This window comes from Phoca vitulina, unplaced genomic scaffold (assembly GCF_004348235.1).
Source record: "Phoca vitulina isolate PV1807 unplaced genomic scaffold, GSC_HSeal_1.0 scaffold10, whole genome shotgun sequence".
NCBI lineage: Eukaryota > Metazoa > Chordata > Mammalia > Carnivora > Phocidae > Phoca > Phoca vitulina.
Genome location: NW_022589713.1, coordinates 7,320,081 through 7,346,899, shown reverse-complemented (window position 1 = coordinate 7,346,899; position 26,819 = coordinate 7,320,081). Strand labels below are relative to the sequence as shown.

Below are 26,819 nucleotides of genomic sequence, written 5' to 3'. Positions count from 1 at the left end.
GGTCAAGAATAATGTCATGCGTAACTTTGTGGGGATAATATGGTGGTTTTGCTTGTTAAGCATTTATTCATTATTTTGCCCTATCATTAAATGGCTTAGACTGTAGACAGTGTTATTAGTAAGGCAAATATGAATGTGGGGTTCAGCTATAGATCGGTGCTTCTCAAAGTAGGGACCCCCAGATAAGCAGCATCAGCTGGGAATTTTACATCAGGGAATGGGACTCAGGGAGCTTGGTGGCCTGACCTCTTAGAGGGTAGTTACTTAGTACCTTGCTGCCTAGTGTACCCATTAGCTATTTTAAAGTGGCCCCCTTCTTCCTCCCCCCAATTCTCCTGACTTTGAGAAACTTTCTTTTTCTGTTGCTGCCTCTTCCCCCCAAGTTGTATTCTGTTTAAAGATGTCAGGCATAATTGTAATTTATGTTTCAAGTACAACTTGCCCCCTAATATATGTACCTGATACTGGATGGAACATTCTTATAGCCAGAGAATTATAAATACTATCCTACAAATATATGATTGAGGATGAAAGTAGTTGAAGAGGATTTTAGGACCTGCTGATGGGTGATTTGGTGGGGGAGGGTGGAAGGGGAGGGAGCAGGTGTGGCAATGGTAAGGTTGGATTGATTGAAACTCTGTGGCCTCAGGAGCTGCCATGAATAGAGTACAAGTGCCTTCCATCTGCTCAGAGGGCTCAGGCTCATGGTGAGATCAGCTGGGTGGCGTTGGTCAGGATAGTTACATCCTCTCTACCTGCTTCCTCAAGTGGAAAAGGGACAGTATAACATTTCAGCAAATAGTAATTCTTTCTCCATACCCTGTCTACTTCCCCTTATTGGGTCTTCATGCTCTGAGTATCTTGGTGTCCCCTCATTTCTTCCTTACCCACACTATAATAATGGACATGATAACTTTGAGTTTTTGTGTCTATTACCAGTTGTGTATGTGTGTGCATACTATCATATGTATATTTATAATAGATTTTATTGAAGTATAAAATTTGTATGCTCAAAAATCATAAAAATATTTTAGTATTTATGGTGAGTACATTATGTATTTTTTTTAACTTATCAGTGATATATGTTTTCTTTAGTGCTAAAAACTTTGTTTCATGTCTGTTTTAACAAGATGAATATGTAAAGTACAATGTGTGTGGGGGGAATTTATTTTTTTTAAGAGGTGGGGAAGGGCAGTGGGAGAGGATGAGAGAGAATCTTAAGCAGGCTCCATGGAGCCTGATGCGGGGCTCGATCTTACGATCCTGAGATCATGACCAGAGCCAAAATCAAGAATTGGATGCTTAACCGGCTGTGCCACCCAGGTGCACCCGCCCCCCCACCCCCCAAGTGTGATTTTTTTGATTCATTTTCTCCATAGCATAAGGTGTACTTTCTTAAAAATATATTTCTGGACTAGATGAATTGCATGAGATTGGTTGAATATGCTCACAGTGTGGATCTGTGTTAATTCCCCTGTGTGTAATTTGAAATTCATAATGTTTAAAGTATTTGAAATAATTTAGCTGATTAGTCATAGACCATAGTAAGTAGCATATTAACTCAAATTTTTGCTATGCATAGGAGAGATGTTTTTGCAGCTTATAATTCTCTTTAAAGGCAAATAAATATCTTACTAGGTATTATGAGGGTTAAGTTATCCCAATAACAACAAAGATGAAAGCTTTTACCTATATATATATACATATAGGTAATAACTAAGCACACGTGCAACTGTAAACAAAAGCATTCACACTAACTTATAAATATTGCAATAATTGATTTTATAGTCTTTAGAGGCAATTTCGATACACACAAACAAACTTACAATGTTTGTCCTGGATAAACACCTTTTTGGCATTTTCTTTGATATCTCTTCTTCACAGATATATTGGAACAGCCACAATAGGAAATCCTAAGTAGTCATCAATGATAAAATTTCAGATTTGGATCCCAAACTCAGTGTGAGCAAATATAATCCCATAGCAACCAATTATAGTTCTCAAACAAAAAGTGACTTACTGAGAATGGGGATCATCCAGTGTTGCCGGGCGCTGTTGCTGCCCAGCTCACAGATCCTTTCTGTTCTCTTACACCATTCACACATGCTCACGTGCTCTCACGGCAAAGCTGTCTCCTTACCTGCCTGTCGGCCCACGTCTGCAAGTTAAACAGCATTCATTTCAGAACGTCTCCGTGTACGCTCCAGATTAAGACTGTTAGAGTTCCTGCTCGTCTTCAAGAACAGATGAAAATCAGGAACTTGACAGAAACCACAGAATAATCGGTCTCCTGTCACTGCTCAGTTGATCTGTCAGAACTTACTCAAGGCTGGGAAATGGAAAGAGAGAGATGTTTGGATCTCTGTGGGTGTCAGGCTGGCCTCTGTGCTAGCTACTTCTTTTCCTTCAGTGATCCAAAAAAAGCTTGGCTTCCCCCCTACCCCCCCACCCCTTGAAATTTTCTACTACTTTTTTCAACATCACCACATCATTTGGCAAATGAACAGCCAGGCAACAATCTAAAGAGGTTTTCTTTGTAAACTTGTAAATTCCGCATCAACTTGTGAAGGTACAAGGTGGAGAATGGACAGGGGGCAAGTGAGGCAGGTAAGACATGGTTCTGTCTGAAAGCCCCTTCCAGGAGGAAACAGTCAGCGGCCGCCCAGGGTAACGCACTGTTCACAAATAGGTGGGAATTGGGGCTGCCTGGAAATGCAGAATTAGCATTTGAGTAAATAAGCATTTTGACATCAGTGGCCACATCTGTTAGATAAGAGGTGCTGCTATTGTCCCTTTTTTTCCACATTAACTTTTCCATATTTGAGTATTACAAATAGATTGTGAGTAGTACTTCCGTTAAACTCATCATTTGTTCACCGTTTGCTTAGTTTATGCTGCTTATGTTACTGTTTTAAAAGCAAGAGGCAGGAGCCTCTTATTTAGTTGACGTTGTATTGTATAGTTTGTCATGTCCTGAAGAGTGTTCCAGTATCTCTTCTAGGGAGTAAGAGTGTGCAGTTAGATTTGGAAACATCAGAATTGGGCTACAAATGCCGTGTCAAAGTGTGTGACTCAGAACCAGATTAAGAAAGAAAGAAAACCACGCGCTCTACACATATACAACTGGTAATAGACACAAAAACCTAAAGTTATCATGTCCATTATAGTGTGGTAAGGAAGAAATGAGGGGACACCGAGATACTCAAAGCATGAAGACCTAATAAGGGCTCCTACATTTCAGGTGTGTTCACTCAGGTTGTCCCATTGCCAAATTATGGGCTCATGGTTTAACTCATGAAGTTCGGTTTGATTTAAAAACATATACATGAGCAGTTACAGTAATTGTTTGTACTTATTTATGTGCTTATGATAAACCAGGCGTTGTTGTAGATACTGTCTGTGTACCTACTATGTGGTGGGCAGTGTTCCAGATCCTGGAGATGGAGCTGTGACCCTGTCAGACCCAAGTCTCTTCCCTCGTGAAGCACATTTTCTTATTATGTGCCTCACTCACAAACTTAATAGTCACTATTGATCCTTAATACTCTGAGCAGAGGCCCCAAGGGACCCATGGATGGTTTTAGGTTTCTGGCTTTGGTCTATGTGAGGGATCCATTTTTCTGTGCTCCCCAGGGCCCACGTGGTCCTTGCTGCTGCCCAGACCAATGGGACTAAGAACACCTGTGTGCATGCAGTCTCCAGGCTTGTTGGCTTTGGCTGCAGGGTGATGTGGTGGGGAAATACATGTAGGTAAGGACTAGCCTTCAGAGCCTGGTTGTTACCGGGCACACTACAGAGTCCTTCAGATGTAAACATGCTGATTAAATGGATGATTGGGCATTCACAGTCTCTCTTTTTTTTTAAAGATTTTATTTATTCATTTGAGACACAGAGATACAGAGAGAGAGAGAGAGAGAGAGCATGAGCAGGGAGAGAGGGTTAGGGAGAAGCAGGCTCCCTGCTGAGCCAGGGGCCCGATGTGGGGCTCGATCCCAGGGCCCTGGGATCATGACCTGAGCTGAAGGCAGACGCTTAATCATCTGAGCCACACAGGCGCCCCGGCATTCACAGTCTCTTAGCTGCAGCTCTCAAGACTTCCCTGATTTATGCTGGAGGCACTGTTTATTCTCATGGTCTCAGAAGCACCCATTAATTGTCCCCATACTCTCCTGTGCTTCTTGCATTCACCGTGGAGTGCTCTACATACCTGTTACTGAGTATGACTGGGAGGAAATTAAGTTAAATTGGAGCTGCTTGTTTTCCTCCTGGTACCAGGTCTTGCTAAGTCCAAGGCCAAAGAGATAGCCCTATATGAGTGGTCATGTGATGGTTGGTAGTCTAGAGACGTGAGGTAGATCCTATCTGAGACTCCCAAGGATTAAGGAATTGTAGAGAGCTCATGGCCCACCCAGGGGGTCAGCTGCCACTTGGCCAGAGCTTGTCAGGGTCCAGTGGATGAGCCAGTGTAATCAGAAACTTATTTGTTGATTGTGTGCACTGTTTTGAACACTTGATGTGCTTAAAGTCACTGAGTTCTCACTACTCCGTGAGCTACTCTCCCCCCTCCCCAACATTTTTTCTTAATAGATGAGGCAACTGAGGCACAGAGTTAAGTTAGGCCCAGACTTCTTAGAGCTGGGATTTGGAGGCTGGCAGAGTAGCTCTTGGAGTCTGTGCTCTTGACTGTACTTTCATGTCTCTCCTGATTTTGCATGCCCTTATCTAAATCAAAGACTTTTTCAGATTAATATAAGCCTAATGTCTGGTGGGCCCAAACAAAACCTGACTATGCACTGTATTTGGCTTGCAGGAAGCCAGTCTGGGGCATCTGTCCGTAATGATATTGGCAGGTGGCAGGGCAAAGATGGCAAGCTGGGGACTCAAGGAATACTCATTGCCAAGGATTGGATCAGAACCCAGATATACACAGTCAACTAAGGAGCACTTTCTTTGTAGTAGATTGTTTTACAGCCAATTCACAAATGAACCATTTGTGGGATAACTATGCCTTTTCACAGATGAGAAAATACAGCCTCTGAAAACTTAAGTTGTCCAAGCTAGGGGGTGATGGGACTGGACTTTGGAGCACGCCTTTAGAGCCAGAGTTTAGGATTTCCTTCTGCAGTCCTGTAGGTGTTTCCTAGAACCAAATGAACACTGAGCACGGATTCGTTAATCTGTGAAGCATCTGAGAGTTGGGTACACTGGGACATTATATGCTGGGAACACAGGAAAAGTGTATTTTCTCATCAGAACCTGCTGATGGTATGCACACAGAATTTTAGTGTGAGATGAGGAAGGTACAGAGAGTGATGGTGGGCAGATGAAGTGGTGCATGTGGTAAGGATGGCAGAGGCCAGGGCAAGTGGTAGAGGCGGAGGTGAAGGCTGTATTTGCTTTGGAATTGGCGGAAGATGAACATGTAAGTCTCCAAGAAGAACTTGGTGAATTATCTGTTCATCTTGTGTTCTTAAGACTGCATGCCTCAAGATAGATTATCTGCCTTCTTAGAGTTTTTGGCCATAGGACCTTACTGACAGGGTGGTTAGGCCAGGTCTTGTGATTCGTCTTTCCCTGCTTGAGAGACTTTGAAAGGAGACACCTGGAGCTGCTACTTCTTCCCCCTAGGCCTCTGGATGGTCCTCTCTGCCCTCTGCTTCCCTAGGAACTCTGAGCAGTACTGACGCTTTTGAAATCCTTATTTATATATCTGACTGGCCATCAACATCACCTGGGGAGCTTCAAAAATGCAAATTCCAAGACCCTGCTTCAAAGGAACCTAATCTGAATCCTTGTGTTTTTGGCTCAGGAATCTTTTTTTTTTTTTTTTTTTTTTTTAATGGGGTTGGGGGAGGTGTGCTTAGAGGGAGAGGGAATCTCAGGCAGACCCCCTGCTCACTGGGGAGCCCAACACTATGTGAGGCTCCATCCAATGACCCTGAAATCATGATCTGAGCCGAAACCTTAACCGACTTAACCCAACACTATGTGGGGCTCCATCCAATGACCCTGAAATCATGATCTGAGCCAAAACGCTTAACCAACTGAGCCACCCAGGTGCCCCAGGAAATCTATATTTCCAGATGTGTTCAGGTAATTCTGAAACGTGGCCATGTGTGAGCATCCCTGCCTTCCTGTTTTGGAGCCTCTGATTTTATAACATTTGGAGGAACTTTCATCTTCTGGGCAGATGCCCTACCTCCCAGCCCTTTTTGTCTGTTTAGCTCACTCCAGCTGCCAGGGTGCCTCATCAGTTGCTGCTCTAGCTTTGGACACCCATGCAGACATGTGGCTTGAGAGCAGAAATTTAATGATCAGAGTACCAGTAGGGTGGTGGTAATTATGAGAGAATTCAGACACCTAGTGAGAGAGTAAGACTAGAGCAGCCAAAGATTAGGTGAAACCCAAGGAGGAAGGAAGAGGATTGAAAGGCACTTATGCAACAAAAACAATGATGTTTGACTTCTCCTGAGGCCTTTAGTTTTATATTTTAGATCAATTCTCTCGTCAGTTTTTTCCCCCACTGGATTCAAATGAATGATGTAAATCTGTTCTTATACTGTCTGCCATTACTCCCACTTCTTAGCAGAAAAGTCTTAGGAATGGAGTCTTCCCTTTTTTTGTGCCCCTCACTGTGTCACCCATGTTTTGAACACTGGCCTCAGCTGTCCTGGTGTGTGGAGCTTATGGGAAACACAGGCATATTTGTGGGTGACTCAGATGTATTTCAATGCAGGATTGCAAATTGGCCCTGTCACCATTTTGTATTTCTTTGAGGTATATGCTGGGCATTTTGTAGATATGCTTAAATATGAAGATTATCTTTTTTTTTTTTTAATGTGAAGATTATCTTGTACACATTTTTCTCTCTTGCAATTGGAAATAAATGTCTTATTAATGTTTGCAAAAACATTTTATCCTGACAAACTATTGATCAGATTTTCATGTATTTTTAAAATTAAATATTTTGTTATGTTTAGCAACACACATAAGCTTTACTCAACAGTAGATACCAGACTCAATATAAAATTAATAGTAAAATAATCATATTAATAATAGTAAATAATAAATAGGTGGAAGTCATGTTCCCTGCTTTCAGGACTTACTATCAAAAAAAGAAATGAGGGATGCCTGGGTGGCTCAGTCAGTTGAGCCTCCAACTTTTGGTTTTGGCTGAGGTCATGATCTCAGGATCATGGGATCGAGCCCCATGACAGGCTCTGAACTCAGCATGGAGTCTGCTTGAGATTCTCTCTCTTCCCCTGCCCCTTCCTTCACCATTCCTGTGTGTGTGTGTGTGTGTGTGTGTGTGTGTGTGTATGTGCATGTGCGCTGTCTCAAATTTGTAATAAAACAAGATAAAATAATGTTTTCTTCTGTGCTATTTTGTCTTATGCTGCATAATTCTATGTTCCTGCAACCCCTTCCCATTTACTTTTGTGGAACCCTAAGATTAAAGTACTGTAGGACTTCATCCTGACTAATCTTTTTCTCAGAACCTTCCAAATACCCCAGAGATGACGGCACCTCCACCCATCCCACGTGCTCACAGGCACACATACATTTCCTTTCTTCAGCACTGCTTCCAGGCTGGACTCTGACTTGTCAGTGCTGAGACTGGTTATATATAAACATCCCTTGTGTATTTGTACTACAAATAGAGCGGGTTTAACACACGTAATCCCTAAATATGTCTGTTATTGTTTCCAGTCGGTTTCCATCCAGCCTGTTGTAAACTGCCCTTAAAAGCTGACTTTCTTACTTCTTGGTTCTATAATTGTCCTACTTTGTTCCTTACCCCTAAATTTTTTAAGTAGTACAAAAACGACATTATTGCTATAGTTTTATCTCAGATTTTCCTCATTTGCGTCATTGGGTGGAAAGACACACTAGTGTACTTTGCTTTTTCTTGACTTGCTGTCTTGGGGACTTATTCCTGGTAGCCTGGTATAGAAATTCTTTATTCTTTTTTCACAGTTCTGTAGTATTCCATAACTTATTTAATCAGTCCCTATTGATGGGCCTTTAGATAGTTAGGAACATTTTCAGTGAATTTATTTTAACCATAGCAGCCATTTACTGGGTTTACATCATTAAAAAAAAAAGTTAAAAGTTTTTGCTGGCAAGTGATTTATGATTGTGTGTGGGTTTGGGGGGGGTGTGACTACATGCAGGATTCTACTGGACATTGAGGAATATATTGAGATAAGAATGACAGAGGATTTTTAGTACAAGGCCCAATATGAACATTATATGAATTTACAGAGATATTTAAAGGAGGTGAGTTTGGAAGTGGCTCTCTAAAAGAGTCAGGAAGGAGATGGTCTTTGGTTCTTACTAAATGGCTCTTTTATTTACAGAATGGGGTGAAATTCAATCTGGGATTAAAAAAACTGTGCGGATGGTTGGAAAGTCAGCCAGGGTGGTGTGGGGCATAATGTGGAGGATCCTAACTGTTCTGCTGAGGAGTTCCTAATTGAGGATGCCCTGAATTTTTTTGTGCTTTGTAGTAAAATAATTGATGATGTTTTTTAAAAAGTATAATCTGTCAGGAAACCTGAGTACAGGGGCCCCTGGGTGGCTCAGTTGTTAAGCGTCTGCCTTCAGCTCAGGTCATGATCCCAGGGTCCTGGGATCGAGCCCTGCATAGGGCTCCCTGCTCAGCGGGAAGCCTGCTTCTCCGTCTCCCACTCCCCCTGCTTGTGTTCCCTCTCTCGCTGCATCTCTCTCTGTCAAATAAATAAATAAAATCTTAAAAAAAAAAAAAAAAAAAGGAAACCTGAGTGCAGGCATACCTTTTTGTGTTTCTCTATGTGAAGTATTAAATCCTGCCAAGACCCGTGCATTGATTGAGAGTAGTGGAGTGATAGGAATTATGCTATTAAAACATACTTAGCTTTATTTTAAAACAATGCTTTTATTTTTTTAACCCCTCGAAATGAGTGACAGGCACAGGAATTCATTGGTATTTGTGTATTTATCTTTGAGAATTACAGTGGAGAAACAAATTTTTGGTACAATATGTCCACCTTCTGGTAAGATGACAGAAGTGAGTTTATAACGTGCATTGATATACACAATATTTACATATTTTGTAGACACTGTACAAAACCTCACTTTGGGGTAGGCACTAATGTTGAGTCATGTGTTGAATACCTTATCCCAATTAGTTGAAGTCCTCAAACAGATTTTCTGTGTTGCTAGTATTAGATTGTGTTTAATCTTAAGAATCAAGAGGAATGAATTTCAGTTGATGTTATTAGCAAAGAATTGAGAACTTTAACTGTTAACAAAAACTTTAGTGCATATATTTCCTCTTCTCTGTATAGTTTCTAGGAAAGATAATGGGGAAGTAGAAGAGGGCATTTTCTTTTCGATCTCTGCATCTCTGCAGAGCACCATTTCTCATAGTCATCATACTACTCCCAAAGACTTGCCTCAACTGTCACTGTCTCTGGAAGTGTTCCTGATACCTTGGTGGTATTAGTATTCATCCCAGGTGGTCTGTGTTTTTATAACCTGTCAGGCTAGAATGAGTACTGGCTGTCTTTGGTTTGTTTTGGTATCCCCAGTGCCCCCTACTGTAATTGGCACTCAGAAGTGTATGTTGAGTGAATTTATGTTACTAAAATGTGGGGAAGCAGAGAATATCCCCTACAGGATGCTCTGATCCTGTAGGTAAAAATAAGTGAGATGATATAATCTATAAACAAGGACTGTGAATATTTATAAATAATAGTCTCCCAGAGGCATTGTGTAATTGCTTGTATCTGCACATTTTGAGCTCCTTTTCTGTAGGTTACTGAACCCCTGATCTGCTTATTGATTCATCCTAGGTCAGGTAATTGAGAGGATTTATAAGACTGTGTATTTTATTTAGTGTTCTACCTGCTCAGCTCTTTAGGAAATTGTTAGAACAAGTTAAGAAAATGAGCCTTGAGACATCACTGAAAGTGGAATCATTGTGCAGGAATGAGGCTTAAGAATTTCGAGAATTACTTCATTTCTATTAGATAAACTTTCCCAGAGTTCTGGTAAACAGATGCCACTTGTTCATGCTGTGGTGGGTGTGGGAGGTGCTCGTCCTAGCCAGTTTAGGGGAAGGTTTTGTGGGCAGTCTTCAGAGAATTTGACTGAGGTTAACTGAAGTCAGAGGAAGTATTGTGGGTGATCACATGCAGTTTCTTTTTTCCATTTTTCACCCAGAGCAGGCCACACCTGAAATTATGTGGCATCAGTCTTCTCTGTCCAGCATGCTGATGTTAGCTAAGTACACTTGCTTCTACTTGGGAATTGTGTGAGGGTTGTGTGGTTATCCCTAGTGATTTAATTTCCTTGGCAGCCAGACTGAGAGATTCTTTGTGGTTTTAGGCAATTAATGCTGTAGAGAGCTGCTTATTTCCTTAGTTAATAATTTGAGCACAGCAGTGATTCTTTAGGCTGTTTTGTATGAACTAGGTGGCATAATCAGAAGAAAGAATCAGTGAGGGCAAATTTCTGTTTCGTTCTTGCTGCTGCTTTATCATCCTCAAGGATCATGAGGCCGGTTGAATGAGGACATGTGGTTATGGTGGTGTGACTTAATCATGACCGGAAGGCTAACTCGGAACCTATTTTCGGTTTGAACAGGGTGGGGCTTCAACCTTTCTGCAGGAGCATCACAGACTTCCTGCAGGTGGAGTTTAGCTAGTCCTGCTGTGGAAGTTAGCCCACATCTGGGCCCTCTTGTGGCTCTGCTTCCTGCCCAGCCTGTTTGTTTATTGTCTTCATGGAAGCCTGTGCCTCAGAAGGGTGAAGGCAGCGTCCGTCTCGAAAATCTGTTGAAATCCTACCAATCATAAATTTTGCTCTTAGTAGCTGATAGTGCTAGGAAGGCTCCATGGTGGTTTTGCTGTGGAGGATAGAAAGAATTTAGACTAGAATTAGATAATGTGTTCCTTCAGGAAGCAAAATGGGCTGGGTTCTTTCTTGTGGTATTACACAAAACTGTTAGCAAAGAATACTAACCTAGAAACCACCACCCACACTCCCAGGAAGCATCCATTAGAGGTTTTTTGTTGAATAGTTGCAAGTTCAGCATCCAGGGGTTCAATTTGTGTTAAGTAAACTGGGTGGAAGAAGCTTCCCAGTGGGGCTTCTTGTGGATGAGATGGCTGGATTCCTTGAGTTCTTTCTCTGTCCTAAGCTGCTTGTTCAACTGGTAGCACAATCCTAATATAGACACGAGTTTTCCTATGTGTCATGAGTGTAGGGGCCATATATCCTGATTTGCCCACACTGTTGTGCCACATCAGTAAGTGACACTTTCACTCTCAAAAGTTTCCAGGTTTTGACATTAAGATGAGTTATATGCTCATCTTAATTATAAGAGAATGAAATGATCAAATATGCATAGTTGATGGCTTCCCTTAATGTTCTCTTAATAGTATTATCTTTCATGTTTATTAGAGAAATTATTGAGGCTTTGGTTGAGAGAACTTCTCAACTTAAAGCCCAGCCTTATTTGCAGTGTTGATGTAGTTTATTTCTGTTAATTGCATTTAGTAACATACTACTGAAAGCCTTGCTAATTATTATCAGTAATAGCTTGATGTATTTCATTTCAGTATCAAGCCACCGTTAAATCCTGAGCTTCTCGAGTCACACTGGCAGAGTCCAGACTCCAGAAACAGCCTTGGTGAACTCTGTCACCTTGGGAACATTACTGACCCTCTTCATTTCTAACATGGGGGTAAAGCTAGTGCTTCGTCAGGGATTTGACTAGGGGATGAAATGGGTGGATTCAGGTCAGCTACTAAGAACAGTGCCTGGTGCATTGGGAGTACCCAAGAAATGTTTGCTGTTTTTATTTCATTAGAAAATAACTATTCAGTGGTAAAAGTACTAGAAGATGGTATGTGAGAGGCTGGGAAGGAGCAGAAAACTCAAGGCCTCCAGCAGTGGGGCCATTAGTTTAAAGTCCTGCAGTTCATTTATTTTCTTCCCTCAGCATGGCACACAGTTGGGATCTAGGTCTGCCCTATTCCCAAGTCCTTTCTTGTCTCTGAGACCACACAGCCTCCCTCGGGGTCTGAGCTAAGCCGAGTGCAGGGCCCGGCGGGACAGAGGCCTGACTGTCCATGTCTGAGGGTAGATGGGCAGAATTGGGTGTAGGGTTGTTCATGGGAGTAAGGGAAGGAGAGGTGCATAAGATGACTCACTCACATTTACAGTTCAGGTGCGGGTGGATGGTGGTGCTGTTAACCAAGTTCAAGGGGTAAGGAGCCTTCCTGAGGTGGGGAGAGAAAGTGATGCAGTCCAGGTAGCAGCATGGACTCTCTGGCTTCCTAAACAGCTACCATCCCTTCACTTCCCAGCCATATTCCTTTAGGTGGTGTGCCTCAGTTTCCTCACCTGTAAAACGGAGATAATATCTACTTCTTGGTGTGGGTACTACACATTTTATATAAAGTGCTTGGGACAGTGACTGGGTAAGCACTCTATAAGCTTTGATCATCATTATTACATATCTTTTTTTTTTTTTTTTTTTTTTTTTTTTAATGAGAGGGGGAGGCGGGAATGGCAGAAAGAGAGGGAGAGAGAGAGAATTTATAAGCAGGCTCCACACCCAGCGTGGATCCTCAGTGCGGGGCTTGATCTCACAACCCTGAGATCATGACCTGAGCTGAAATCAAGAGTCAGATATGTAACTAAATGAGCCACCCAGGTGCCCCCTATCATGATCTATTTTTAACCTGTTATTTTTGGGCTATCAATGGTACATATAGCTGTCTTTCAGATAGTATTTGCAGAGAACACCTTCAACTTCAAAGCAGGCCTCTAATGAAGCTTGCATGCAGACTTCATAGGAATCACTCTTTTTACTGTTTTTTTATTATGAAGAGATGAGAATAAGAAAGATTGCCTTTTAATTTATGATTAATACTGTATCCTTTCCAAATTTATGTAGGCCTTATTGGTATCTAGAGGCCTGGGTTTTTATATTGACTGAACCCTTAGACATATTCTTCTTTCTGTGCACTGATGTTTCAGGAAGCTGGATCAGGGTTCTCAGGGTAGGCAGTACTACATAGGGGGCCACTTTGTCAAATTTGGAGTTGTTTTTATCTCAGTATTTGGTGGAAGGGCCATAGATGCTTGATATCTTACCAAGTATGAGACAGTCTTTTGCACAGTGAAGATTTGCTCCATGCTTCTTGTGGGAATAGCCCATTAAACTTTCCCATGAGTGAAAGACCTGTTTATAAAAGATCTGAGCCCAGAATTTGTCTGTTTTCCATATAAACATCTTTGGCTGCTTTAATATATACCTCTCACTTACCCAGGAATATAAATGCTGCCTCAATACTCTATTTTTTTTGGAATCTGCTCAAGAATTATATATCATTTTAGAAAGCCACATCACCAATGGTAATAATGTAGGTGGCATTTGGGTCACAAGTAACATTTATAGCTGTTGAATTCACATAATTATATATACAGATGCAAGCAAGCATCTGTGTTGAATGAACTAATGATATTTGGTATTAAATTACATATCATTTTATTATGATTTTTTTTCTATTTTTCCTTAGGGTTATGATTATAGTCACACATTCATATACACCCAAGCAGGCAGTCGGTTTTACAGTTCTGACATACACTTATTTGAATTATCATGATGTAGTTAAGTAATACCAGTTTCCCAGTAACACTGTTCAAATTGCAGTTACAACAGTATATTAGCTGTGAGTACTTGCATAAAGTACAAACTTGGCTGCTAGCTCTGCAATCTGCAGTTTCTCCTATAAATAGTACACGTGCATCACAATCAGTGGCCAATCATGTCGCTTCTTTCAAAGTCTGTCAGTGATTGGTAACTGCATCTCTCTTCCTCAGTTCATGCACAGGCAGCAAAGTGTGTTGTTGTGTTGCCTCCTTGTTTGCTTGAGATAAACCTCATGACATTCTACAGAAATGAATAATCAGCAGTGAGAGATGACCAACACAGATGAAAGAGCAGCAAAGAAATGAAAAGTGATAATGCAGGACGTGAAATTCAAATCAAATGTAAATGAGTTCTAGAAGATATAGCTGACTGGGAATTTTGAGCCTCTCGGATGCAGCTAGAGGAACTTAGTGCAGGTGATCTTAACTGACATCAGTGAAAAAGTGGTTGTGATGTAAAGGATGAGATGTCCCAGAGCAAGTGAGGCTGGCAAGAAAGTTCACAGAAAGGAACTAACTCTCCGAAATACAGCTTTCCCCCGCTATCTGAAAGTCAGAGTGTTCCTTTCAGAAGTCGAAATGATGTAAAGCAAAGAAGCAGTTACTGTTAATTTATGTGGAAAAATTTTTGAGCATTACCAGACTCAAAAAATAACATCTCTTGAGGCTTTTCTTATACTTCAGGATACATTCTGCTAAGGAATGCACAAAATCAATTGAGATAAAGCACAGGTGCTCACAGACATGGTTCAGAACCAGCATGGCTTGATGCTGAGATGCTGACTGTAATTCCTGGGGAAGGAGCTTGGTGGGACCATGCTCACTGCTCAGGGTTTGCTGCCTCTGTAACGGCTTGATGCAAAAGGAACTCTGACTGCTCTTTTTGCTTTTCACCTTTTTTTGTAAAAGCGAAAATCCTCTTTGGATTTCCCTTGGTAAGCAAGAATAAGTACTAATGGAGGTCTTTCATAAAAGTGAAGTGCTGTAATGGAAACTTTCAAAAAAGCAGGGTTACCTATAATTCATACTTTTAAAAGCTCAAGGGATAAAATGTTGGAAGCCATTCACACCTAGAAAGGAAGGTGACAAGGCATAGACAAAGATGTTTACTCCATATTGTAAATTACATAGTGAGAGGGCAAGCACTACTCTTAAAAGTTTTTTTTTTTTACCAAGAAATAAAACACTTTAATTTCTCAATATTTCCAATGTTTTAAATTTACTAGTATTATCATTTCCCTATATATTTATAACCAACAATAAGAACATTTTTAATGTTTTGACACATTTTTTTAAAGGTTGTATGTAAAACAATTCTGATTTTTTTCTATTGATTGTTAAAATTGCTTTGCACAGTTTCAGTTTTGCACAGTTATTTTTATGGCCCCACACTACCATGCAGTGTGAGGTCTGTGTGTGTGTGTTTACAACTGTGTACATAGATCATATCACCTATGGCTTCTATGTCCATGTACTAAAAATATGTTGAATCATATTCACAGAAACAATATATTAGGTTTGATGAGGTTTAGAAGCTCTGTTTCAAATTTTATATTTCAAATTTATATAATGTAAATGTTCAGCCTGATATGTTTCCTTATATTTATTCATTCTTCCATTGTGTTTAATGGTGGTATTTCTCTGGCTGCATAAAACAACATGTAAAAATTTAAAGACACATATGATATGGTTTAGGCTTTTTGAGAAACACTTAGAGGTATTTATTGTTGGTAATTGACAGGTGCTTTCAATGTTATTGAATATCTTTTGGGTTAGGCTAGTAGTAACAATCTTAAGCACTGAATGTGGTTTTGGAAAACCATCACAGGTTAAGGGCCTGAGTCAAATTCATTATACTAAGTCTATTAGCTCTAGTTACACGTGCTATGTGTTTGTCTGCATATGTGTATAAGTAAACAAGTCCAGAGTGTTGTTGGAAAGTCTTGTTTATAACATCTAAACCAAGACATAGAACTGGAAGTTCTGGGAAATCTGGTGACTATTTTGGACCCTTACTCGTTAAGTTAGGCTGATTTGATAAGACACGGGGCTCATTTCTGAGAGATGCTGTGGAGACTGGCCAGACTGCAACCACTGGGTATTCTCCATTATTCAAAGAGAAATTGGCCGCTTTACTTATATTAAGAATGTTTGCCTATGAAACTGTTTGAAATAAAGGAATTTCCAATTTAAGTCCATATCTTGAGTTTTCAAATGAGAAGAAAAAAAGAGTTTGTGCTCTTAACAGCTGCGTTATACCACTGTTGTCATTTCATATGATTTTTTATCTCATCATCATGCTTTATAAGAGAAACTTAACATTCAGAACATAAGTTGCCGTTTGAATACCCAGAGTTTCTTAATAAATTAAAAATTTTAAGACTGACTTGTTTCTTTTCCTCTTCAACTCTAATATGATTTTTTGTACTTTTGAAACTACAGATAAATTATGTTTAATTAAAAATTTTGCTGCATGTCAGGGGCGCCTGGGTGGCTCAGCCGTTAAGCGTCTGCCTTCAGCTCGGGTCATGATCCCAGGGTCCTGGGATCGAGTTCCGCATTGGGCTCCCTGCTCGGCGGGGAGCCTGCTTCTCCCCCTGCCCCTCCCCCTGCTCGTGCTTTCTCTCTCAAATAAATAAATAAAATCTTTTAAAAAAAAAATTTTGCTGCATGTCAATTAGGAAAGAATAATCAATATTTGTAATGTTTTCCCCATGAAATCCTGTGTATTTTAGCCTGTTCAGCTTTTTTTTTTTTTTAAGATTTTATTTATTTATTTGACAGAGAGAGACACAGCGAGAGAGGGAACAGGGGGAGTGGGAGAGGGAGAAGCAGGGGGAGTGGGAGAGGGAGAAGCAGGCTTCCCGCTGAGCAGGGAGCCCGATGCGGGGCTCGATCCCAGGACCCTGGGATCATGACCTGAGCCGAAGGCAGATGCTTAACGACTGAGCCACCCAGGCGCCCCTAGCCTGTTTAGCTTTTGTCCTTTTTACAACTGTAAGATAACTTCCTGAAGGTCTTAATTACTCTTTTCAAACATTTCCATTGTACATTTTTCTAGGCAGCTCCAGGACTTTGTGTGTGTGTGTGTGTGTATACGTAGCACTGAAGATGACTGAAGGAAGACTGTAGGGAAGGGCTAAGCCAGGTACATGCTCTATGTAGGACACAGGTTTTCTTCAGCTGTTTCATGAACTTTACCACTAGATGGTGATAGAGGGCTAGGGGGTATGTTAAATAATTCTGCATCTACCAGATGCTTGTAGTATGCTGAAATTTGAAAATGTTTGATCCTAACAAATATTTGCTTTTAGAATTCACTTCGGGATATTGAAATATTTTTTTACTTTTCATCATGATAAAGTGTACTCTTTAATCCCCATTCCTTATTTCCTCCACAATCGCCCCCCACCCTCCCTTCCCTCTGGTAGCCCTCTGTTTGTTCTCTAGAGTTAAGTCTGTTTTTTGGTTTAGCTCTCTCTCTCTCTTTTCTCTTTGCTCATTTGTTTTGTTTCTTAAATTCCACGTATGAGTGAGATCATATGGTATGTCTTTCTCTGACTTACTTCTCTTAGTATTATACTCTAGCTCCATCCATCTTTTTCCAAATGGCAAGATTTCAGTCTTTTTAATGGCTGATTAATATTTCATCATGTATATGTACCACATCTTCTTTATCCATCTATTGATGGACACTTGGGCTGCTCCCATAATTTGGCTATGGTAAACAATGCCAATAAACATAAGGGTGCATGTATCCCTTTGAATTAGTCTTTTGTATTTTTTGGGTAAATACTCAGTAGTACAATTCTGGATCATAGGGTAGTTCTATTTTTAATTTTTTAAGGAAACTCTGTACTCTTTTTCACAGTGGCTGCACCAGTTTGTATTCCCACCAACAGTGCAAGAGGGTTCCTTTTTCTCCACATCCTCACCAACACTTGTTGTTTCTTGTGTTTTTGATTTTTGCCATTCTGACGTGTGAGGTGATCTCATTGTAGTTTTGATTTGCATTTCCCTGATGATGAGTGATGTTGAGCATCTTTTCAATTGAAAGACTATTTTAAATACCCTGTTGCACACAATTTTTTTTTTTAACATGGTATGTCCCTAGTAAGGATTTATTAATTTCTTAGCTGTTGTATTAATGGTGTTTAGTCTGGGGGAAAAGCAGGTCTTATAAAATTTAAGTGATCCCCAAACTTTATTTTGTCTTTGTTTTCTTATTTTCTTTCCATAATATATCACATTTCTTTATTTTTTCCTAGTAGATCAGATTTCCTCATGGTGATCATAAATTTCTTTCTGTTTAGGCTGTGTTCTTTTTAGCACATATATGTGTGCACATGCACAAACACAATTTTGCCTTAGCTATTTAATATAAATTTATAGTGACTATTCCCTTGATGCTTTCATTGAGAAACAAAATACTGGTATACTGTATGGAAATGAGAATAGAGTGGTGTAAATGGTATAATGAATATAACAGAGTAGTAAAGCACACACCAGAAGATTTTCTACAAGATCAGTTTCTTTGAATTTAAGTTTTAGGAAAAATAGAAAAATTTCTTTTCAAAAATTCTTTGAATATGTTTATCTGCATAAAAGGAAGAATAACTATGTTATTTATTGCTGTATGAGAGGATCCTGAAATACTGAATATAATCCAGAAAGTTTATGTAAGAAATTTTAGATTTCAACTTATTTTCAGATTATCAATAAATTTTTAAAAATTTATTAGCAAGAGAGAGAGAGCGAGAGAGGAGAGGGAACATGCGATTGTGGGGAAGGGCAGAGGGAGAGAGAGAATCTCAAGAAGACTCCCCGTTGAGAGTGGAGCCCAGCATGGGGCTCAGTCTCACCACCCATGAGATCATGACCTGAACTGAAATCTCGAGTTCAGACACTCAACCAACTGAGCTATTTTGTGCCCCCAGATTATCAATTAATTTTTAAAAATAGCCAAAAGAGAATTCTTGTTTTTCTTCAATATTAATATCATATTTTGTATTAACTTCTGATACTAGCACAATATTTAGTATTATTCCTATAGATATTTATCTTACTAATGTAGGTGATTCATTCTTGGTTGTCCTGCAGAAGTATTTTTTGTGACTACAATGTGGGGATTGGTGTAAAATATAAACATTATGATTTTGATGTTTTTTTTTGTAACATGACTTTTTTTTTTTGTAACATAACTTTTTAAGAAATTGGGATAATGCTCTCTTCCAGTTTATTTCCCTAATCCAGTGTGTTAAGATGTTCCATTGATTTACTAATATCATTTTAGAGAATAAAACCACCATCACATTAAATGTGCCCACTAGCTAACTATACATCAGTCTAATTTTAGAAACATTAAAATGGGATTGAAAATACTTTAAAGTCCTATTAGAATTGAGGCCTGAATTTAGAGGATTAAATGAGGTCTAAGGTGGAGAAGTGTTTGTTAATTCTGGAGTGCTAAGTGGAGCCATTTGATGCTATTAAAGATGGTACGTTCTTAGTTTTTTGGAGGGTTCTATGGTGACTATGCATTTAACAGCATATACCTACACAGTGAAGTGGGTAGTATCATTTTGAGATTTTTGACTGGGAGCTGTGACATAGTAGAGAGAAATAGGGAATGGAGAGGATAAGACATATTATTCCGAGAATATTTTCCCAGCCACACTGTTGGTTCTTCTTTTTATATAGTGTAGCTGTAACTCATCTTGGGCATTATGGGGAGAATTGAGGAAGGAATTAACCTTTCAAAATGCCTTTTCACATTAGCTCATCTAAAACATAGTTAATCTTAATCTAGCTAGTGGTACACAATGGGGGTTTGGCAATGCAAGTGACCAAATGAGGTGTGTATTAATTCATGTACTAGAGTGCCCCTGGAATTTATGGAATTGGAATCTTAATGGAGAGATGGAAATTTCGGTAGAGGTCCTCAGATCATTCTTTTAACCACTTTGCTACCAGTCCTTCTGCCAAACCTGACTCACCTACTAGGAATTTAGGAGTGCCCAAATTCTGTTCGTGCACTATATGATGGTAGTCATTGTCGGGCTACGTTATTCTCATGCCCTTATTTCTGTTCAGTTTAGCTTTTAGAATTATGCAGATAGTTTACAAGAGTTTAATAAAGTATTGCACTGTGTTATGCATGTGTGTGCTTTGTCTCTAGTAACCACACTGTCCTCTTTTTGTTGGCCGATTGGCAAACCTGCCTTTGGTTCTCCTGCTTTAATGCTTGCCCAGCTCCTCATACAGTGTGAGGAACAAATCAGGCACCTAGTACTCAAGCAGTGGATGCATTTGAAAAGAATGAAAGCTCAAGGGTTTATCTTGAAGAAGAAAATCTTCTAAGATTTAAAACATTACCCTTGTGCTTTTTTAACTTAATCTTTCGCACTCTATCCTTCCAACTTAAGGTAATATTTTTAAACTAATGAGAACACTATTAAAGGTAGATAATAGCTTAAAGGAAAGACTATTTTGCTAATAGTTTTTCTTTTCCTTTTAATTTCTTTAAATAGGCTCCACACCCAGCGTGGAGTCCAACATGGGGCTTGAACTCACAATGCTGAGATCAAGACCTGAGCTTAATCAACTGAGCCACCCAGGCACCCCAGGTTTTCTAAAATAAAGACTATTAAATGAGTTTTTGACAAGCAACATATATTTGATTATTAACTAAGCCTCCATGTTCTCTTCTCTACCCTTGCATCATGAGGATTTAGCAGCATAGCAATATAATAATGGCAAACATAGTGTATTATCCAAGATCCACTTGTCCTAATAGTCACACTTTTCCTCTCTGAAATAGCCTGGGTTTTTAAAATCAGTTAATTGAATTTAATCTTTGAAACACATTGCTCAAAAAATATAGTCGAATCTTCTTCCTGCTACCTCGTACCGCACACTAGAAATCTTTTCTAATGTGCGTAGACGTTGGTAAATACGGTGAAGGGATGATGGTTAAAGGTCGTACATATTCACAGATGGAATGACAGAAGGCCTAGTAATTAATATGTACCCAGTTATATCAGAAATAAATGAGCCCACATCTTAAACCTTATAGCTACATAGTTAGTTTCTCTCTCCTTTCTCTTCTCTCCAACATGGCTCCAAAGCAGCATTTCCTGGCAGATGGCTGCAGGGAGCTGGGGTCGCCCTGGTGTTCTCTGCCTCTGCAGTCTGCGCCTGACACCCGAGTCATGACCCTGCCACTCGGCTACCCTCCACCTCTCTCTTACCTCACTTTTGGGGCATGCCTTCATGTTGTTTCTCTTAGTTCCAAATTATCCCCAACTTTCATACCATTTTTGTTCTCTTTTACCCATATTTTGATAGGCTGACGCGAGGATAATCAAAAGAAACATTTATTTACATTCTATACACTTTGACTTAAACAAATTAGGAGGCTTCGTGGCCTTTAACTCCTATACATCTGTGTAATCATAATATATGCGGACTTCCGATCTTCTGACACTTTGCAGTGACCTGATGCTTTCGCTCCTGGTTCTGATATTTGATTTCTTGAATAGCCTTCTTGAGAATGACCTACACATGAAAAAGTAAATTATTGGATCCAGGCACACATTGCACGCAGATAAGAAAAGTGTCATTTCTTTGCAGTAATACAGAATTTTGTGTGCAGATTCATCTAAATGTCTGTCTAAGTGACTGAAAGTGAAAGGAATTCTGCACAAGTGATAGGGTAGAAAGCAGGTGAAGAACACTGCCACAACCACCCGAATGCTCTGGTTATGTTTCCGCTTTCGGCTTGACTGGCTTATAAATTGCCTGCTGGATTTATGGATGTACCTGGATATGGCTATGTAACATCCAATCAGGATCACCAGCACAGCCACGAACAAGCAGCTGTTGACGTAAATGATGGCTTCATGCCATTTGACTCCCAAGGGACTTTTAAGTTTCATGCAGTCATGAATATTTTCCTTGGTTAGTTGGCCATTTGTTAGAATGATGTTTGGCAAGGACAGAACAGCCATGATCACCCAAACACAAATAGATAAGACCTTCGTGAAAGTTATGCTGTACATGCGAGAGTCCCCAAATGGCTTTACCACCTTCAGATAGCGATCGATGCTTATGAGCCCAAGAAATACGATGGAAGTATACATGTTTGCATAAAATAAAACTGAAGTGTATCTGCAGAGGATAAACTTGAAGTACCAAGGTCCAAATCCTGCATCATGCACTATTCGAAATGGAAATGTTAGCGTCATTATGAGGTCAGCAACCACTATGTTTTTGAGATAAAATATGAAGCTGGTTTTATTCCTAATGTGGAAGAAGATCCACACAGCTAGACCATTCAGCAAGATGCTTGCCACAAATATAATGAGGTAAAGCACAGGCAAGACGATAGTGTCAAATTCGTTGTTAACAGTTGTGTTCTTCCCGGGTCCATAGCTCATGTTACTTGGAGCGTGACTCCCTTGGCTGGGCAGCTCATTATCTGTAGGAGAAGTGGGGAGACATCATGTCAGAGCTTCACATGTGTGCTGCACAGACTGCTAGTCTCCCTTAATAGGCGACTGCTGTTTTGGGCAAATTAAAAAATGTCTTAGCAATTTAGATAGTTACTGTAGTGCATTTTTAATGTTTTGAGTGGCCAAAGTATTGGTGGCCTCTCTCCCAAGTCCTCATCCCCTTCCCCCAGACACATATACACCGAGGTACCTTGAGTGTAAAATGTGGTATTTCTGGTTCTTTATGCCAGTCTTTTGAAAATGAAGATTAATATACCAATGACAATTATCCTGATTTTTAATTTAGTGTTTGATATCATTACAAATAGAAACAGTAAAATCTGGGGGCAGAAAATTGGATTTTCCTATAATGAAAATAAAAGGGCTGGCACTGGCTAGGGTTGTCTTTGGCACACTCTCTGAAATATCTTTTTAAAATCTCTCTCAGTTTTAAGCTGTTTAATCATCAGTAATTGAGAAAGAGTAAAACTCCTGGGTGATTTTGAGGTTTTTGCCCATGGCAAAATGTAAGAGCCTTTAGGGACCATTGTTAGGAATAGAAACAAAAATAGGTAGTTGTTAATAGATAAGTTTATTATAATGGAGGACAACTTGTTTAATATAGTTCTAGGTTGATGCCTATTTTTATTTACAAGGCTACATTATACCTATTGCACTTAGATAAAAATTTTAAACCTTTTACTTTCTTTTTTTTTTTTTTGGAATTTTTAGTTTATATTGTTAAAGGCCTATGCCATACCACTCTATCACATAATCAGGAACATGGTGTGTAAGCCTCTTGTTTATGTGGCAACCATGCGAATGGGTCTTGTGCATCTCCTACTGAGGGGAGCGAAATCGACGGACAGCTGTAGCTTAGGGCTGAGTCCACCACCATTTTCTTGCTGATGGACGCTTCCCACAGGCTGCTCCAAGTCAGTAACTGAGCACAGGAAGGATACTAAGACAAGACTTTTCCAGGTACAGAAGAGTTTCCTCTGACAAATGACTTTGGCCGGAAGACTTGTCAGTCTGGTGAAAACTTTCTTCATGCTGTGCTGTAGTGTGAACCTTCCTACTCAACCTCCTTGCTCCCCTCTCTTGCATAGGGGTAGGACTTGCATTTCAGTCTGCAATCCCTTGCAAGCCTATCCCCCAATAATAAATCTCTTGGCCATCCAGTTATATTTTGTCACCTGCCTCTTTTTTTTTTTCTTTTAAACCTGGACTAACACTATTTTCAAATGAACTTTTTGGGATGTAAGTTTAGAAAGAAGGTCATTACTGAATTTTTACTTCTCACTAATTAATCATGTTTACTATAATGACAGTTATGTTTTGGAACAATATTGTTTTAGAGGTAACAATATTAATTTTGCCCTCATTTCCCTATATAACAGGCACTGTATTATATATTTTGGTTGCCTTCTTTGAAGAAATAAAACAGGGAAGATACTTTGATGATTATAATCCAAAAACAGGTTCTTAAATTGCTGCCTAAAATTTAAGTGTAGGCTCTTCCTGAGTAACCTTGTACTCTTTCTAATTCTTTCCCTTTTATTCCCTGCTACAAGTGTTTTTTAAAAACTGGTTTTCCTGGCTGAAATATCTTACACAGGCTAGTAATTTATACCTGGACTAGCCTGTTAGGATGAGACCCATAGTATTATTAAGCTTTATAAGTTTTAAATGCCTGATTCAGCTGCCATTTATATTATCCTTGCCAGTTTCAAATATTGTCTTGAACAGTATCATTTAAGCCTATTTTAACTTAATGAAGTGTTGGAAAATTGGCTGCTTCTGCCCCACAAGATCCCCATCAGCATCTATGTTATTAGAAGCTTTCTAAGATGTGCAGTTTCACCTGGGTTAAGAAAGTACTTAAATTAATTTCTTCAATTAAACTATTAGCGGACACTTTCATCTAACCCAGAATAGAACCCTGTGGGAAATGGAGAGAGGACAAGTAAGTTTTAATCAGGATAAGTGGTCCAGCCAAGGGACACAGACTGAAAAGGGGCAGCCACATCATATCCTGATACGATGGCTGTACTTTACAACAATTACGAATGGTTTTCGAAGCCATTATAAGTAGAAATAGAATGGTTTGGAAACGGTAGCATGCTTGCCATGGAGTATTTCACCCCTAGTGTGGCCTCGCTGGATCTCCTGTGCATATCCACTGTGGAATGGAAAGACCCATACTTCCCAGGGTTGGTTAAGGATTGTGTGTCTGCTCAGTGTGTCATTATATTTTAAAGTTTGAATTGTATGAAGAAGCACTCTTATTAAATGATGATTTACTGATCAATTACGATTATTATAGATGGAGTCTTAAATCAGAATGTCAAAAATTATACTTCACGAATACTCTGTCTCATAAATGGCAAGTATCAAGCATGAGTGGCCTTATTCCACAGTGGTTACTGTGGTTTTGCGAATCTGGTATTCAGCTTGTTGATTATGTCACCTCATAGTATTTGCTTCCTTAGTTTATGTATAGGATTAACATTTTGGAATACAGGACTTTTTAATTTAGTATGATAAGCCTGGGCTTGGTTATTTATTCATTCACAAATTTCACATTTATAATGCAGCTTAAGCAAATTAGTGGTTAAACTTGTTATGGGTTATTTTATGAAATAATATGGTAGAAGAGAGGGAAAAAATTGTTTGTAAGCAGGAAGAACCATCTGTGAGTTGCTCTGGAAGGCTCCAAACTTCATACAGAGAATTTTCTCTAATTGATTTTTTAAAGAATCAAGTCTATGTTATATTCTTCTATTATTCTCTTCTGTGTCATTGCCCCATTTTTTTTCCAAAGCTAGTGGGTGTGCTCAGAAGCATTTCTGTGGCCAGTATTCCTGCTCAGGAACAATGACCCTTAAAAGTATGCGGCTCTCTTCACCCAGGCCGTTTTATCATGTTGTTCTTCACTGTCAATAAAAAAAAAAAACAACTTGGCAAAGTTAGGGAAGGCTTTTAATGACAGGTAGCTTGGTGATTCAATTAAGAAAAATTAGAAGGTGTTTTTACAGTGTAAAGGCTATTTTCTCACACACTCCTTGTTTACTAGGACATTATTACCTGAATTATTTAGCTCAGAGCTTGATACAGAGTGATAATTGAGGGTGAAGATTTCTCTCCTGCTCTTCCTCCACCAACTCCTTTTAAATTAGATCAACAAAGGCAATGACCTAAGAACTCTAGTTCTATAGTAAATTAACATTTGGTACCAGCCTGTGTGTGAGAAAGGTATTGTAGTACGGGTGTTGAGGGTGTGGGATGGACTGCTGTGCTGATGTGTTGGAGAAATGCATGGGCTTTGTATTAATACATAGCATTAACCACATATGACTACTGTACTGGGCAGGGCAGATAAAGGGCATTGGTGTCATTGCAGAAAGTCCTATTGGACCGTGCTGGTTTAGTCGCTTCGTAACCTTGTAAAAGGAAATAAACAGTAGCCATTTTGCTAGATCTCCCAAGAGGTAAATTCTCTGCAAACATTATTTCCAGGACAGTCTCTAGTACTTTTGTAGATGTTCACTCTGTAACTTAAGTCATTAATTACAATTTGTCTCAATTGCAGCCACATTACAAATGATAGAGTGGTGAAGTATCTTGGTCCTTTTGCTTTTGGTGCAGCTGCATTATTGCTCATTGGGGCGTGTCCCTCTTTGGCACAAAATGTGAAAGTATCAACAATATGTCATTGCTCTACCTGCCTGGTAGGAATGAAACACATGGGTCATGCAGATTACAGGGTGTCACTACCATGCACAGCTACACTGGTGTGGTCATTGTTGAAATAGTTACCCAGGAGAGGAGGAAGATGTGGTCTTTGGCTTCCTGAGAAACCTCAGTGAACCTTAGTTTTTACACTATTACCCCTGGAAAGTAATAGGTATTTTAGTTTGGGTATAAAAATCTTCCACAAATGTTAATTTAATCTTTCTTGTCCCTTTTGAGATGGTCTGTAGGTGAAACAAAGCTTAGAATTAAGCAATAGCAAGTTAAATTTCTCTCAGTGATGCTGATCTACCTGTTTGCTGTTTTATATTTAACAAAAGGCCAGGCTAAATGCTGATTTATTATGTTAATTGGTTAAGTAGCTGGTAAAATCCCCAAGTTGTCATAAGGTATAAATAACAGTTATTGATCAAGGAAGATTTTTCTGTGCATTTTTTCCTATGGCTTACCTGGTAATTTTGCAAGTGTCAGGTTGAGCCCCATTCTTTAGTTGTGATGGACTGTAAGCAAAAATACGTGTCAGGAAATACTCGGGGATGACTGAGGGGAGGGTTCGGCATAGGTTATTCCTGGCTTGAGTCCTGGGCCAAAAAAAAGCAGGGGGGCGGGAATTAGGAAGGAATATGTAAACAGTAATTTGATCTTTCTCTTTCTTTCTTTCTTTCTTTCTTTCTTTCTTTCTTTCTTTCTTTTTCTTTCTTTCTTTTTCTTTTTTTTCTTTCTCTTTCTTTCTTTCTTTCTTTCTTTCTTTCTTTCTTTCTTTCTTTCTTTCTTTCTTTCTTTCTTTCTTTCTTTCTTTCTTTCTTTCTTTCTCCTTCCTTCCTTCCTTCCTTCCTTCCTTCCTTCCTTCCTTCCTTCCTTCCTTCC

At 39.5% G+C, this 26,819-nt stretch overlaps 3 protein-coding genes across 13 annotated transcripts in view; 1 reads left to right on the top strand and 2 right to left on the bottom strand.

Annotated features, from left to right (window-relative positions):
* The window catches only part of P2RY14 (purinergic receptor P2Y14), a 50,459-nt gene extending 46,594 nt beyond the window's left edge, over nt 1-3,865 (bottom strand). For 3 of the 6 annotated variants that reach the window (XM_032408441.1, XM_032408443.1, XM_032408444.1), the window contains exon 1: nt 1,827-3,865. The gene's annotated coding sequence lies outside the window, so the exon portion shown is untranslated. The remainder of the gene's footprint in view (nt 1-1,826) is intronic. The other 3 variants (XM_032408445.1, XM_032408446.1, XM_032408442.1) reach the window with 2 other exon arrangements.
* The window catches only part of MED12L (mediator complex subunit 12L), a 319,084-nt gene that overhangs the window by 168,425 nt on the left and 123,840 nt on the right, over nt 1-26,819 (top strand). The gene's annotated exons all lie outside the window — the stretch shown is intronic.
* Nucleotides 20,274-26,634, bottom strand: GPR87 (G protein-coupled receptor 87). The gene has a single exon (XM_032408449.1). It carries the CDS (start codon nt 22,143-22,145, stop codon nt 21,144-21,146), a length of 1,002 nt encoding a protein of 333 aa, XP_032264340.1. The 5' UTR covers nt 22,146-26,634; the 3' UTR covers nt 20,274-21,143.